The 17,595-nt window shown below is 44.4% G+C and overlaps 1 protein-coding gene across 2 annotated transcripts in view; it reads left to right on the plus strand.

Moving 5' to 3' along the window:
• The window catches only part of LOC138261443 (rho GTPase-activating protein 20-like), a 306,296-nt gene that overhangs the window by 256,756 nt on the left and 31,945 nt on the right, over positions 1–17,595 (plus strand). For both annotated transcript variants that reach the window (XM_069210394.1, XM_069210402.1), the window contains 3 exons: positions 1,008–1,169; positions 8,841–8,950; positions 11,536–11,725. In XM_069210394.1, coding sequence (XP_069066495.1) covers positions 1,008–1,169; positions 8,841–8,950; positions 11,536–11,725 — 462 coding nt within the window. The remainder of the gene's footprint in view (positions 1–1,007; positions 1,170–8,840; positions 8,951–11,535; positions 11,726–17,595) is intronic.

Below are 17,595 nucleotides of genomic sequence, written 5' to 3' on the forward strand. Positions count from 1 at the left end.
GGCTTCTTACACCTACTCTCACAAAAAACAGATCACAACCCCCCAGGTAGCCAGTCATCAAGGGGAGAGAGAAAGGGCTATAGGATACAATCACCCTAACTGAATACTTTATAGATATGTGTATCCTTCCCTCTTTGTATTCCCAGGCCCAAATTGTAGGGTATAGGTCTACTCCTGGTACAACCCCCACAGAGACTAACAACACAATTTCAGTTGTTTTTATGACATACCCTCACCCACTCTAATAGTGACATGCTTCGTCATCAGGTCGCATCCTGGTCCCTAAAGACCAAGATGGGATCAACCATGTTTATGAGATTGTTGTCTGCCGTGGACTAGGATAAAAATGTGTAAAAACACCAAGGTATCCCTTTTAATGGTAGGTGTTTTCGGTATAAATAAAGGCATGTATCTCGGGTGATAATGGGGGATTATGGCTCCCTGCACCACCATCATTCAGTCCTTTCCTACAACGCAGTTCCCTTTTTGTTCACAGGTAAGGCTGAGGCACTAGTTTCCTTTCCCAGGCGCCGACCTCTTGCGCACAGGGCAACAAACACACACACAGCACTCCATGCATGTGCATACACACGCGCACACACACTGTATGCTCTTGTCAATAGACACCGGTGCTTAATTTGTACATTCTTAATGTACATTGAATTAATAAGCAACTATTGTTGTGCTCATCTCTAAATTAGACATACAGTGCCACCATGTTGTAGACGGTCATAAGTGCTGGTGTTGACAATTAAGTGCAGGTGCCGAGCACTCGAAACCACTGACTCGGATTCTGAGGGACACAGATTTCTGCCTTTCACCTCTAAAGATAAATGAAGGTTTAGAATGCATGGACAGACCTGCTCATTACCTGTTTGTTGTTGAGGTGCCAGCTCAATGGAGGCTTGATAAGAGGTTTCATGCAAAGGGAATGATGCATATCATATTGATGCTGTGTGTGGATGCATACTTTCTCCCCTGTTTACCTCTCTTACATTACCCACTAGGATATGCTCATGCTGCTGTATCATGAAGGGCCCTCCACCAAGGGCATCTTTAGGCGCTCGGCCAATGCAAAGACCTGCAAGGAGCTGAAGGAGAAGCTCAATTCGGGTGACGATGTGCACATGGACGGGGAATCTGTGTTTGTTGCTGCCGCTGTCATCACAGTAAGTTACTCCACAGCGACCCTGCAGTATTGAACAAGATGTGCTGTGACAGCCTTCAGCACACACAGTTAATTTATGAAAAACTGAAGTGATTTACAAAAATGACGATAAATCAAATTTGCACTGAGGTTATAATAAAACAGAATAGTAGGCAGGGAAATATTTAGAAAATGATACACAGACACTAAATGATCGTGGGTCATACTATTTTGAAAGGTGCTAAAATGCTATATTAGCTTGCATAGGATGCCTTTCACATTCACCTAGAGAACTGATTTTCTCACTGCCCATAGTGCCTGGATTTTACTGAAAGCTGTCTGTCATCAGAGGAAATCCTTGTGCACACCATGCATTCAAGCAGAATTGTAAGATATTGGGTTATTAGTTGAGAGAGGTGCATGCCCCACTCAATAATAAATGCAATCCTTGTCAGGGTGAACCACAAAAGTCACTACATTTACCTGTGCTTAACCCCTTGGTAGCTCGACACAAAAGCAGACAGACTTTTTGTAGAGGCAATGTGTAAAATACTTAGCAGCACTCAGGCAGTTCTGAAGTGAAAACACAACACAAGTAAATCCCAAACTAATTTAGAATGACAGAGTATATTTTAATAAATAAAATGACATCATTGTGCAAAAATCCAATAAGTAGAACATGAATTTCAGGTGAAAATAGTGCCAAAAAGTGCCACTCGCGGTTATCTGGTCGCACTGGACTGAGTGAATGTCACAAGTTCAGGCTGACCGTGATGGAATGCAAGACAGATACAGGGACCAGGTTTACCCCAGTAAAGAGTTTACCTTCTCCCAGTCCAAGTCCATGTGAGGAGTCTCAGCTGAAGCTTCATGTTGGAGGGGCTGTGAAGATATCATTGTCAGCACGAGGAGCAGGTTGTTGCTGAAGCTTTACATTAGCTGGATCTTTGGGGGGTCGCTGTTGGCACGAAGAGCATATCGCTATCAGAACTTCAGATTGGTAGGAGACACAGTGACAGTTGCTGACATGAGGAGTGCTCTTGCGGTCGCAAATAGCCCAAAACATCTGGTTTTTCACTTATTGCTCAGTTGTGAAGCAACTCTGGTGCCAACCAATGCCTCAGGACCTAGGAGGCACCTTTTGCTCCTCTTGGGGATCAGGACTCACTCCAGCAGAAGCTAGCAGCAGGGCTTGTTCAAGTACAGTTGGTGCTCGCCTGTTGGGCAGTTGCAGGGAAGACCTCTGGAAGCTTGTTGTGTTCCTGTAGCTCAAACAGAAGGTTAGCCAACTGAACCCTGGACACACTTCGGGGGATCCTGGATTCGAAGCAAGTAGGTCCAGTCCTCCTTCTTCAAACAGCAAGGAAGTCCTTCTGAATCTTCCACAGGTCCTGCTGAGTAGTTCTGAGGGTGCCAATCTTATAACTGTATGAATGGGGGATGCCCCCTTTGTCTAACCTTCCTCTTTCCTGGGTCTAGGTTGAAGGCAGGCTCCAGGCAGCAGATCAGTCCTTCCAAGTACATCAGCAGTGTGGTAGAGTGCACTGCAGGACACAGCAGTAGGCAGTCCTCTGAGAGGCCTTCCCAGGACCACTAATAAACTGAGGAGCATTGTATACCCTGGTGCCCTGCTCCTAGAAGTTGGGTGAAGTTTCCAGGAGGGTTCTCAGAAGTTCCAGGAATGTCCTGCCTCCCCTGCCCTGACTCCTAGTTGGCTGCATTGACAATGCAGGGTTAATAAGCCTTTCATGTGACAGCAGAACTCAGTTCTATTCAGATGTGAGCGGGGCTGTGCTCAGCTCCACCCCCACATCCTGCCAGTGGAAAGGACTTTTGCGTCTTGCTAATCCCACTATTGTATGACTGTCTGGGGTGAATCCACAAAGTACAAACTGTCAGTTACACCGAGTCATGTGACCCAAGGCAGGCTGCAGGCACAAGAGTGCTAAGGGTAGGAAAATGCCAACTTTTTAAAAGTGCCATTTTCAAACTTGCAATGATAAATCCAACTTTACCATTAAACAAGGTTTATCATTGCAAGTTCATAGATACCAAACATGAAATATCTACCACCTCTGGTTTAGGAATTACAACGTATTAATTTTAATTAGGAATACCCAATGGGAGGGGGAGGCCTCTCAGTAGTGAGAAAATACATTTGGAGGTTTTTCACTAGTAGGACATGCAAAGCTAAAAGTACATGTCCTACCTTTTAATTACACAGCACCATGCCCTATGGGCTACTTAGAGCCTACCTTAAGGGTGACTTACATGTAATAAAAAGGGAGTTTAAGGCTTGGCAAGGGATTTAAATGTCAAGTTGATATGGCAGTGGGACACTGCGTACAGGCTGAAATGGCAGGCCTGGGACAAGTTTTTAAGGGCTTCTTAAGTGGTTGGCACACTAGGTGCTTCAGGCCTACTGACAGCATTTAATTTACAGGTCCTGGGTATATGGTATACCACTCTACAAGGGACTTACATGTAAATTAAATATTCCAATCAGGTATATGCCAATCAAACCACGTTTAAGGGAGTGAGCACAAGTACTTTAGCACTGGTTAGGAATGGTAAAGTGTGCAGAGTCCTAAGGCCAGCAAGCAAAAATCCAGCAAAAAGTAGGTTGAGGAAGGCAACATGGATAATAAATATTAAACCTTTTATTTAAATATAAAAGAAGCGTTTAAAGAAGGGGCTTATTTTTACAACTAGTGTATTTACTTGTATAAATAAAAATACAAGTGAAACAGTATTTAATTTTTTTTTAAAGAAAACTTGCAATATAGAAATATTCAATGGGTAATAAAGCTAACATTAACAAAAAACACTTATCTCAAAACACATGCTCATTGTTCATACAGCTACTAACTATATTTTAAATAATATTGTATTATATTTCACTCTTCTTTAATAATTTACTTAAACATGGAAACAATGAAAACAACTATAAATACAATAGACAATTTAATTAGAAAACTAAAAAGGCGTTTAATAATATGATTCCAAAAACATTAAACAAATATACCATTTGATATTGGGATAACATTTTCAGTACGAGTCCAAGACAACAAACATTGAGGAAAATGCATATATAATTATTGGGAGTTGCACTGGTAATGATCTTCTAGACACGACAAAGACAATAGGTGCTGTTTATTGAAGTACAGACAAGCAAACTTTGATCTCTGATCAACTGACCATCTGCACCTGTTGGAATGACCACACACAGTTAAACACGTACAGTGGAACACAGCGCTTGAGAACGCCCTTGCACCCATGTCTGAGAGCATTAATAAAAAAGAACTCCCCTTGCCCAGCAAAATCCAGATATAACAGGAGGTCATAGTGACTATTCTAACTCTAGTCCAACCAACATTGGGGGCCATGCATTTAGTGGGAGCAGAGGGTCAGATTTACTGTTGTAACTCAAGTTGCATAAACAGTGGGAAACATGCATATATTTGGTGGGGAGGGTCTAAGTTACTATTGTAACTCCAGTCCTACCAACGGTGGGGAAAGTACATATATAAGGGGGAGTCTTACAAATTAACAAAGGCAATGTAATAATTTTGAACTACAGCTATGATTTTTAATTTTATATTAAATATGTGTTTGTAATAATTATATAATTAAATATATTTAATATATTTTTTTAAAAATAAGACAGACAAAAATATAACATTTAACAAACAAAATAAATAATAATATAACAATGTAAATTTCAAAGAAACACAACTCGTAAATATTTTTTATTAATAAATAACAAACTTTTCAATCCCAATATTTTTATAATACATAAATTACTCAATTAAATATAATTTAATAAAGTCTAATCATTTTTAAACATTTCATATTCATTTCCATATCTTTTAAAACACTAGCCACCTAAAGCACCTAAACACAAAATATCCCCAGCTATTCAAATACATAAAGTAATTTGACAAACACATACTTAAAAATAATTAATAAAGAATTTAAAAAACGTAGATAAAAATGTAACATTAAATTATCATAAGTTAAATATATTTTACATAAAACAATACCCAGCAGCACCCGGTAAACCCCAAAAGCTAAAATAAAATAACAAATATATTTTAAACCTAATATTAATTAATATACCTTTTACAAAAACACTTTCCACTACCCAGTAAACAAAGCTACATGAAAAAAATATTAAGCTGAATACGAAGTATGTAAATAATTAAACAACAATAAATAAATGTACATTAAAAACAACCAATTATTATTAAATAACATGTATTGTAAATAGAACACTCTTCACCCAATATCTCAATCAACACAGCAACTGAAAAAATATCCAAAATTATATCTAATAAAAATAATAATTTAATTAATATTTCTAAATAAAATACTACCACAAAAAAACAAAATACAATACTTTGTTTATCAGTATTATTACATAGAAACAATATACATACCATTGATATTTGCTCCTTCAATATTATTGTCATTCCAACATTGTTACCCCCAGAGTATGCTCAGTCTATATTTTGGAGTCAATATTCAGGATTAGGGGTGTAGCTTGGTCAGTAAGATTCGAGCAGGAGTTTAGCTTCAGATTTTCCAACAATCAGGCTGGCATAGAGGCCCTCATTACAAGTTTGGCGGATGGGAAAGCCCGTCTGCCAAACTCCCGACTGGGTGGCCGCCACCATGGTGGTGACCATCCCACCGGACCTATTAGGAGTTTTCCGCTAGGCCGGCGGGCAGAAACCTAGGTTTCCGCCCAATATCCTAGTGGGAAACAGGGTACAGCACTGTCTCCGGCACTTAATCGAGTTGGCGGCAGTGCTGTAGCCCGCAGGGTGCATCAGCTGGGCAGGGGGACCCCTGCACTGCCCATGCCAAGTGCATGGGCTGTGCAGGGGCACCCCTGTGGCCCCATGCAACTGCTCTCCGCCAGCCTTTTCATGGTGGTGCTGCCGGAACCCTGTGAGTCTGACCGCCAGGGTCCTTAGGTGGCAGTTGGACTGCCACAGCTTTGGTGGTCCTGACCGCCACTGCGGAGCTGGAGGTCTGAAGACCGCCAGCCTCGTAATGAGGCACATAGTGTTTAAATACACTATACAACAAGCATGGTGATTGAGAGGAGCCTAAGCAGCAGTGGAAATGGGGAGGAACGCATATTAGTAGGAGTACTAAGAGAGAAGACACAATGAGCCTCATTATGAGTTTGATGGATGGGAAAGCACGTCCGCCAAACTCTTGACTGGGTGGCAGCTGCCTTCGTGGCTACTAACCCTCTGGACCTATTAGGAATGTCCTGCTAGGTCAGCGCGAGGGCACCGAGGTTTTCCCCCGCCGGCCTAGCAGAAAACAGGCTATAGCATTGTCTCTGGCTCGTAATGCTGTAGCCCACAGTGTACACCAGCACTCTCGCAATGTTCACTGTCTGAAGACCACCAGCCTCGTAATGAGGCCCAATAGTTTGTAAAATAACCAATATTTTTGAGGACGTTTAAAACAGAGAGGGAGATGGTGTCTGAGCATTGTTGTCTGTTTATGTACAAATCCCTGGTGAAATTCGACAGACACCTCACCATACTCAACTAAAAGCACTTATACCCAACTATTTATCAGAAAATACAATTATTATGGGGGTGTAACACACCAAACACCCTCCCACCCCGACCCCAAAGCTACGTCCCTGTTTAGGATTCATACCTCAAAAAAGAAGTCTCAAATACATCTACTGCCGAACGATCTATTATATACAGGGAGTGCAGAATTATTAGGCAAATGAGTATTTTGACCACATCATCCTCTTTATGCATGTTGTCTTACTCCAAGCTGTATAGGCTCGAAAGCCTACTACCAATTAAGCATATTAGGTGATGTGCATCTCTGTAATGAGAAGGGGTGTGGTCTAATGACATCAACACCCTATATCAGGTGTGCATAATTATTAGGCAACTTAACAAAAAACAAATATATACCCATTTCAATTATTTATTATTACCAGTGAAACCAATATAACATCTCAACATTCACAAATATACATTTCTGACATTCAAAAACAAAACAAAAACAAATCAGTGACCAATATAGCCACCTTTCTTTGCAAGGACACTCAAAAGCCTGCCATCCATGGATTCTGTCAGTGTTTTGATCTGTTCACCATCAACATTGCGTGCAGCAGCAACCACAGCCTCCCAGACACTGTTCAGAGAGGTGTACTGTTTTCCCTCCTTGTAAATCTCACATTTGATGATGGACCACAGGTTCTCAATGGGGTTCAGATCAGGTGAACAAGGAGGCCATGTCATTAGATTTCCTTCTTTTATACCCTTTCTTGCCAGCCACGCTGTGGAGTACTTGGACACGTGTGATGGAGCATTGTCCTGCATGAAAATCATGTTTTTCTTGAAGGATGCAGACTTCTTCCTGTACCACTGCTTGAAGAAGGTGTCTTCCAGGAACTGGCAGTAGGACTGGGAGTTGAGCTTGACTCCATCCTCAACCCGAAAAGGCCCCACAAGCTCATCTTTGATGATACCAGCCCAAACCAGTACTCCACCTCCACCTTGCTGTCGTCTGAGTCGGACTGGAGCTCTCTGCCCTTTACCAATCCAGCCACGGGCCCATCCATCTGGCCCATCAAGACTCACTCTCATTTCATCAGTCCATAAAACCTTAGAAAAATCAGTCTTGAGATATTTCTTGGCCCAGTCTTGACGTTTCAGCTTGTGTGTCTTGTTCAGTGGTGGTCGTCTTTCAGCCTTTCTTACCTTGGCCATGTCTCTGAGTATTGCACACCTTGTGCTTTTGGGCACTCCAGTGATGTTGCAGCTCTGAAATATGGCCAAACTGGTGGCAAGTGGCATCGTGGCAGCTGCACGCTTGACTTTTCTCAGTTCATGGGCAGTTATTTTGCGCCTTGGTTTTTCCACACGCTTCTTGCGACCCTGTTGACTATTTTGAATGAAACGCTTGATTGTTCGATAATCACGCTTCAGAAGCTTTGCAATTTTAAGAGTGCTGCATCCCTCTGCAAGATATCTCACTATTTTTGACTTTTCTGAGCCTGTCAAGTCCTTCTTTTGACCCATTTTGCCAAAGGAAAGGAAGTTGCCTAATAATTATGCACACCTGATATAGGGTGTTGATGTCATTAGACCACACCCCTTCTCATTACAGAGATGCACATCACCTAATATGCTTAATTGGTAGTAGGCTTTCGAGCCTATACAGCTTGGAGTAAGACAACATGCATAAAGAGGATGATGTGGTCAAAATACTCATTTGCCTAATAATTCTGCACTCCCTGTACACATATCTTCCTATAGCACTTGGTACAGAGCAAGGTTGACCATGAAGCAGCTGCCTAAAATATGCTGTCAGGAGTTGGTGTAATAAATTGGCCCAATCCTATCATAGATGGCAAGTAAGTTTTGATTTTAAGAACTTTAAGTACATCAATATTTTTGCAAGGAACTATTTATAATTGATAGATGTTTTGACACTAGACGTGAACATTTGAACTTAATGGTATCACAACACACACCATGAAGCTATAGCTAGTCTGAGAATGGCACTAGGTGTAATTAAGAAGCAAATCACTAGTGCAATATGTTTTTTGTTCTACATCCTTTTATGATATCAATAAAGTGACATGTTTAGCAAATGAAAAAGAAACTGACTAACCCACTGTGTGTGTGTATATTTTATTCAGGATTTTCTGCGCAATATACCTGACAGTGTTCTATCCTCAGAAATGTACGGATTGTGGATGGAGGCCTTGGATATGCAGCATCTGGAGTATAAAATTGAAACCACTAAAAGGTTTGTGAAATGATACATTGGCGGTTTTGCAGAAGTGTGTAAAATGAACCGCAGTAATCACATTAACATAGAGGTACAATGATGTTGGCTTTTATGTACTGTCCTCTTTCTCAGTTTAAAAAAAACACAATTTGACTAATTCTATAAGATAACTGGAAGGTCACATCACTTGCCTCTGTTTTATGGTTACCATGAAAAGCATGAATTCTTAGGCTCTGCTGCTCAACCTATACACAGCAGGTTTGGATCAATGTTTCACCAATCAATAAAAACCCAAGCTCTGGGATTGGTGCACTAGACTTTTAGTAACGTGCCAGGGCTTGTTTTTTGGACATAGAAAAGAGATCTGCACAATTGCTAAGACCATCTTCAGAAGATACAAGATGCTACTGTACAGCTGATAAGACACCAAAAAAGGAATGCAGTGTCACCACTTTACTAAGAACCCCTAATGGTTTCCAGTGAGCTAGAGTTATCTTTTAGTGGTCTCTCTAATTTACAAATCCTGCCTGGGACTTTGAAACGAAATCTCTCCCCACATACCAATCAGAATAATTTAATAAGCTTTTGGCCACATTTGCACTCTTGCAGACCCTGTACTTCATTGCAAACACGACGGAGTACACTCTCCATTTCCTTTAAGGATGGGTGGAATATATGTTTTCTATCAACAGAGCCCCCGTTGGCAGTCTCGATGGAAAGCTTCCTTCGACAGCCAAGGGACGTACGGGGTCGTCAAAGGACGGACATTTCTCAGCCTACCCCATTTAGGGTGAAGATGTCATGTCTTTTTTTTCTGTCCGACGCCACTAAGAAAAACCTGGTGGTAAAGAACAATAAAGAAATATAGAACGCCACGTCCTGGGAGCCTTCACCCACAGGATGTGGGGGGCCTTATTTGTTTTTGATTTTCTGAAACAAACTCTTGACTGGGAGTTTGTTTTAGAAAAACAAAAAAATGTTAAAAGATTAGTGGAGGACCATCAAAACCACGACGGCCGTCCACCAAACATTTTGTACATTAAAAGGAGTCACTGTGACAATGGTTTCCGCCCATCTACACAGGTGACCCCCGGGCCGCCCCGATTTGACGCATGGTAGTCTGTCAGGATGATGGAGGTAATGTCTTCTGCCACCCTGACTGACGGAGTACCATACGTCAGATTCTAAGGGCCAGATGTAGGTACGTGACAAATTGCGACTTGCAATTTGCGAGTCAGAGCGACTCGCAAATTGCAACTCGCAATTCGCGATGCAGAAAGGTGTCTAAGACACCTTCTGCGACTCGCTATGGGGTTGCAAAGACCCACCTCATAAATATTTATGAGGTGGGTCGCAGCGAGTCTAGGCACTCACGGGGATGGTGGCCTGCTGGAGACAGCAGACCACCATGTCCGTGACTGCTTTTCAATAAAGCATTTTTTTTTTTTCTCTTTGCAGCCCGTTTTCCTTAAAGGAAAACGAGCTGCAAATAGAAAAAAAAACCGAAACCTTTTAGTTTCGGGTTTTTTCAGAGAAAATACTTTTTCTCTGAAAAAATATTTTGGTGAGCATTCACAATGGGACCCCTTCCCATTTGCGAATGAGTTACCATCCCCTTCAAGTGGATGGTAACTGCAAGTTGATTTGCGACCGCTTTCGCAGTCACAAATCAACTCTACATCGCGGTACGACTCGCAAACAGGAAGGGAACACCCCTTCCTATCTGCGAGTCTGAAACACATTTTGCGAGTCGGTACCGACTCGCAAAATTTGTTTCTGCATCACGTAAGGGCTTTGGCGCCTCGCAAACGGCGTTTTTCGACGTTTGCGAGGCGCAAAAGCCTTCCTACATCTGGCCCCAAGTGTGGTCCTTAGTTTCTTCAACTCAAGATCCATATGCGTGACAATGTAGAAGGCCAGTCTCCCTTAACATTGGTGCTAGCAAATAGCCAATGTTAGAACTCATTCTGCATTCATGGGCCTAAGACAAATCATGACGTCCTTCCTCTTTGTAAATCCCTCAGGCCGCAAAAGCTCGTTACTGACTCCTCTGCCAGTTTCTGATCTATGCCTACATCCAGGCTGGGCCACAGAGTGCCGTTAAAATGGAACTTGTCTTCCTGTTCATATCATATCATCACTCACCTGGAAAGAAATTATCAAATGATTATTGAGGTTTCCAAAGACGAGCGATGTGCACATTGATTCAGGGAAGCACATCACATATGACTTACTGCTAACAGCTGAGCTGCAAGGATCTTCCGATCTTCCTGATACCAGCTCACATGGTGGGAAGAATGGAGGCCTGCTGTCTCAACCAAGTCTTGCGTCCTTAAAGTCCCACTGACACTCTGCAGGAGACCGGCACATACCTCATTATTATAAATTAAGGGGGCTATTAGCTAGTTTCCCAATTCCTTGTTAATGACAAGAATATATGTGTGAAAACCTCAGAGATTGTTTCCAAAGATTAGGTTGAAGTTAGTTTATACCTGGCACAGTGACGGTTTTTTGGAACTTCTTGATATGCAAGTATAATAAAAAATTATAATAGATAGACGTTTATTTCACATTTTATTTATACGTTGTTTTTTGGGCCATAGGTTGTTGGAGAGGCTCCCCGAAGCCAACATCATTTTGCTAAAACACCTGTTTCAGGTTCTTTATCACATTCAGGAGAACTCAGAGGAGAACCAGATGACCGCTTTCAACCTGGCCCTATGCATAGCGCCCAACATGCTCTGGCTGCCGACCCCTACAGGTCCCGAAGAGGAGAGCAGATCTACAAGGAAGGTACAACCCCACAAACTGACTACTAAAGAGGTCTTCCAGTGGAAGAGTACATTGCTATGGTTCTAGGTCAAAATCTTGTTTCAAGAACATTGTTGTACCATGATTTATTGGACAAAATATTGAGGCCCATAATAGGTAAGTATAGGTTTGCTTCACTTAACCCTACCTATCCATGTCGATATTTTGGTCCTCAATATTTTTCACATGATATTGGGGTACAGTGATATTCTTCAAACAATATTCTGTTTTTAGAACTTGCCAATGTTTTCACAGGTTATTATTTTCTTTATAAAAGATTTCTGTTGTTTCGTCATAGTACATAAATTTCTTCTGGGCCCTCATACTTTGCTTACTTAAATGGTGTCATAGATCTGACTCTCAAATAATTTTCTGCACATGGGTGGAACTTATATTGACAATAAATGATTTGCCAGGGCAGAAATTGCCCCCCTCCGCACCCCCCTTTGATATTCTCGAACAGGGAAATTCTGCCAGTGAGGTGGAATTTCTACAATCACAAATGTAGGGTAAGAGTTGCCGAGCCCATTCCTCAGAGGTTCTCTCCCAAAAAAATGTCGTGAGCCCTCACAAACTTGTAATTTTGGGGCTACTCATATACTCTAGGGGTTTGCTTTTCGCACCTCTCTCTGATGGGGATGAAGAGATTTCGATCCACAGAAAAGTTTTGATTGTGGATATGCACATGTTTTTCCAGTATCCTTTCATTTTATCCCAGGACATTTCAGTAGAAATCTTTAAAATAATCAGGGCAAATCAAATCAAATGAGAGAACTGCCTTTCGATGTGAATACCTTTTCATTCTCTTCCAGGGGATCCTCATCAATAGTCATAAACATTGAATATTCCCGCCCTTGTGCGGGGACCCCGGAGCATATATAAAATATATACACATTATACATGTGTAACAAACAGTCATGCAGGCTATCATGTTAAAAACAGGCTAAAATGCTTTATTTCTATGAAGTTTTTTTTTTTTTTTTTAAATACTACAATAGAGCATAAATAAGTACCCAAGCTCCTAAAACTAGGCTTGGGGAAGTAAGCAGTAGCAAACTCTAGTGAAAAAATAGAGAAAACTGCATTGAAAAACAATGAAGCATTCTTAGCCAATAGGCTGCATGTAGGTTAACACAGGAGAACCATAAAAACTTTGGCACTGTGCCTTTAAGACCCTGAGCACCTCCAGTATCCCACCATGCCTCAGGGGTGAAGGAAAGGTGACAGTTGGTTCACAGTTAGGTCAGTTCTTTTTTCCGGCTTCTTCTGAGAGGATCCTGGAGCATTGAGCTCTCAGTTTTTCTGAGTTTTCCTCAGAAAAATTCTTTAAAAAAAGCGTTTTTTCACTTTTCACTCGACAAGTAACATCTTTGTCTGAGCTAGGAAGGTTTTTTCTGACAGAAAAATGCCTTCTCTTTTTGTCAAATGCCCTGCTTGTGGGAAGAAGAAGGCCCAGTCAGATCCCCACTCTCTGTGCATAGTGTACCTGCCTCAGAGTCACTGCCCTGACACTTGTAAGTACTGTAAGAACATGTCTAGGAGGACTCTGAAAGACAGAGAGAAGATCCGACTTCATGGGCTTCAGGAGAGGAAAAGAACATCGTCCTCCTCACTCCCCAGGCATCCAGAAGGCCATTCTCAGGAGAGAATGGCCCGGTCGACGTCGACAGGTAGGAAAATACCTGTTTGTTCACCGTCGACGTCGTCGCTACCACCGTCCCACCGGCATAGGTCGACGGCGACGCACCCGACGTCGAAGGGAACGGCGTCGAGGGGACATCAGAGCAGGGGCAGGTCTCCGTCGACGGCAGCCCGCCGATCGACGTCGAGCCACCGCCGGCATGCCCGGTCGCCGCCAAAGGCTGTGCGCCCCCCGACGTCAGGACACACGACGTCGAGATCTCCACGACGGCGCGAGAAACATCCGCCGTCAACCTCCCATCGCTCCACGTCGAGGCACACGACGGCGAGCAGGTCGAGGTCCAAGGAACGCCGTTCGACGTCAAGGCACTCAACGTCGAGGCAATCAACGTCGAGGCAGGACCAACCGACTGGGCGTCCTTCGACGTCGAAACAGCCATCGACGTCGACGCAGGTTTTACCGGTCCAACAGGGAGCAGAACATCGCCCCTCGCCAGACAAGGCTCAGTCTCCAGTGGTCTCCATACCGAGCGACTCTTCTCGGTCAAGAGCATCTCCTGGGCATGTCTCGCCCATCAACCTATCTCCGAGATGGCTGGAGAGCCTCAACAGACCAGCGGCCTCCCCAGATTCGCAATATTCGCGAATGTATTCACCCACTGCCTCCCCGCCAAGAACGCCATCGCCGACAACCGGGGCAGAACGGGCTCGTTCAGCTCCTCGACAGCCGACCGCGAGGCCTAGGCGCTCGGCTACAGCGTCCCGCAGCAGATCTCGCTCTCAACGGAGATCCAGGTCGCGCTCAAGAAGATCACCCTCTTGGTCTTCATCAGGTTCTTCTGTCGGGCGTTACTCACCTACTCTTACAGATTCACCACCTGCTAGAGTCTCTCCAGTGGATGACATAACCACTTTCAACGAGGTGTTGCTAAGAGGAGCGCAGAAACTCAATATAGAGGTTCCAGAACCGTCTACCTCCTCATCAATCATCTTTGAGACGCTACAACAGAGATCAGCGTCGAAAAAGTTGCTGCCTCTAGTGCCTGGTTTGTTGCAGCCGACCATGGACACTTTTCTGGCCCCAGCCTCGCTTAAGTCTGCCCCGGCTCGGATTCTTAAAAAGTACAAGGCTCCAGAGCAAGACCCTTTATTCCTTAGGAAGGATCCGCCACCAGACTCCGTGATCATAGCTGCCGCCCGAAAGACCCACTCGGTGGCATCTTCATCCACGGTACCCCCGGATAAAGAGAGCAGGCATTTAGACTCTCTGGGAAGAAAGATGTGCGGGACAGCGGCTTCAGCAATGAAGGTCTCTAGTGCGTCTGCGCTCCTGGGCAGGTACGATCGTTCTCTGTGGGATTCCCTCAGTAGATTTACAGAAAAACTGCCCAGAGAAGACAGGCAAGATTTCCAAGAGATTCTACAGGAAGGATGCCTGGTATCTAACCAAGTTATCAGCGCAGCAGCGGATGGGGCGGATTTGGCGGCTCATGGGTACGCACATGGTATCTGTGCGAGGAGATCTTCCTGGCTGAGGCTCACTGGCTTGAAACAGGAGGCACAACAACGTATCCTGAATCTCCCATTTGCCGGGAATTCTCTATTCGGTGCCCATGCAGACGAAGAGATGGCCCGCATGAAGACCGAGGTGGATACCATGAAGGCGGTAGGCCTCGAAAGAAGGAAAGATTTCAGGCGGAGGTACAGACCGTACGATAGACGCCCTTTCCAACAGAGGGTTCAAACCCCTCATTGGTCGCAAAGGTCTCAGCAACGACAGGGACGCCCTCTGTTTCAGCGAAGAAACACAAGGGAGCGAGGGTCAAGTAGACCTCAACAGTCCACTCCAAAAGCACCCACTAAGCAATGAAGTCTCGCTTCCCTCGACACTGTACACCACTCCGGTGGGGGGAAGTATTATTGCTCATCTTCACGAGTGGCACTCTATCACAAGAGACAAATGGGTGCTCAATATTGTCGAACATGGCTATTCTCTCCTTTTCAAGCAGCCTCCACCACACTTGCCACCAACCAAACACAATCCGGCTCATCTCACCTTGCTACGCAAGGAGGCTCTCGCCCTCCTAAGAAAGAATGCCATAGAAAGGGTTCCACCTGCCCACAGAGGAAAGGGGGTCTACTCCCGTTACTTTCTAGTAGCAAAGAAGGGTCAAGAGGGCGTTTTCAGGCCAATCCTGGATCTAAGACTGCTGAACAAATACATAAGAAAGCAGAAGTTCAGAATGCTAGCGCTTCACCAAATTTTCCCTCAACTGCATCAGGGAGACTGGATGTGCTCCATCGACCTGCAGGATGCGTATTTCCACATCCCAATAGCTCCAAAGCATCGAAAATTCCTGCGCTTTCGAGTAGCGTTACAGCATTACCAGTTCAGGGTTCTACCCTTTGGCCTGAAATCTGCTCCAAGAGTTTTCTCGAAATGTATGGCAGTGGTGGCGGCGCATCTACGAAGACAAAGGATATACATATATCCATACCTAGACGACTGGCTACTAAAGGCTTCTTCTCCGGAGCAGGCGAGAAGCCATCGGGACATTGTACTAGGAGTTTGCGAAGCTCTAGGTCTTCAGGTCAATTACCAGAAGTCAACCTTGACTCCAACGCAGAGTCTTCACTACCTAGGAGCTATCATAAACACAGAACTACAAAAAGTGTATCCTTCGGAGGAACGACTGTCCTCAATAAACATGAAGTGCCAGGACCTGTTGAGAGCCAGCGCACCTACGGCACGTCAGGTGACATCACTACTGGGCTCCATGGCATCGTGCATCTTTATTGTCCCAAATGCCAGACTCCACATGAGACCCCTCCAAGAGGCATTGGAGGCCAATTGGAGCCAAAGAACAGGTCGCTGGGAAGACACAATGCGGCTACCGGAGGTAGCACTGCAGTCATTGAGATGGTGGATGCACAGACCTCACCTGTCAGTGGGCGCTCCGTTTCACCAGGTACTTCCATCCGACACTCTGGTAACGGATGCGTCTCTTCAGGGATGGGGGGCTCATCTGGGTCCTTTTCAAGCGCAGGGTCTGTGGTCAGACAAGGAGAAGCAGTACCACATCAATCTGCTAGAACTCAGAGCGGTCCATCTGGCTCTCAAGTCTTTCACACCGCTAATTCAGGGGAAAACTCTATTGATACAGACGGACAATACAACCACGATGTATTACTTGAACAAACAAGGGGGAACGAGATCCCTACCCCTTTCACGAGAGTCCCAAGCGATATGGCATTGGCTCCTGGCCAGAGGAATGTCAATCACAGCAGTTCACCTGCCAGGTCAGCAGAACGTAGAAACAGACTTTCTAAGCAGACACCTGGAGGACGTTCACGATTGGGTCCTGCACGACGAAGTCGCAGAATACATCTTCGCGCAATGGGGTCGGCCTCAACTGGACCTCTTCGCAGACGATGTAAACAGGAAATGCCCAGACTTCGCATCCAGGTTCTACCGTCCAGGATCTCGAGGGAATGCCCTGTTGATCGACTGGTCAGGGACATTTCTTTACGCTTTTCCTCCGATTCCCCTCATTCCGGCAGTGATCAGCAAACTTTACGGATCCAGGACCAGAATGATTCTTATAGCGCCACAATGGCCTCGACAATTCTGGTACACGGATCTCCTCAACCTGTCGGAAAAACCTCACAGGAGGCTGCCGTGCAGACCGGATCTTCTGAGCAGAATGGAGGGCAGGATTCTGCATCCCAACCTACCCTCTCTGAGCTTAACAGCATGGCTCCTGAATTCCTGCAGTATGGGCACCTAGGACTCTCGCAGGAGTGCATGAACATCTTGAAAGAGTCCAAACGGCCTTCCACGCGGCGTTCCTACGCTTTTAAGTGGAAGAGATTCTACATATGGTGCTGTCAGCAAGGCCATAATCCCATACGGGCGCAGGAGGACGTCATACTGTCCTATTTGCTTCACCTAGCGAAATCCGGTCTGCAGGTATCATCTATTAAGGTACATTTGTCTGCTATTACTGCCTATCGCAAGTCACCTTCTCAGGAATCCTTCTTTACGAAACCTGTAGTCAAGGATTTCTTAGAAGGTTTGAAGAAAGTTTTTCCGCCAATTCGGAGGCCTTCTCCTCCGTGGGAACTGAACATAGTCCTAGCAAAACTTATGGGCCCTCCTTTCGAGCCTATCCATAAGGCCTCCTTACAACACCTTACGTGGAAAACGGCTT

This window comes from Pleurodeles waltl, chromosome 2_1 (genome assembly GCF_031143425.1).
Source record: "Pleurodeles waltl isolate 20211129_DDA chromosome 2_1, aPleWal1.hap1.20221129, whole genome shotgun sequence".
In the NCBI taxonomy this organism is placed as follows: Eukaryota; Metazoa; Chordata; class Amphibia; order Caudata; family Salamandridae; genus Pleurodeles; species Pleurodeles waltl.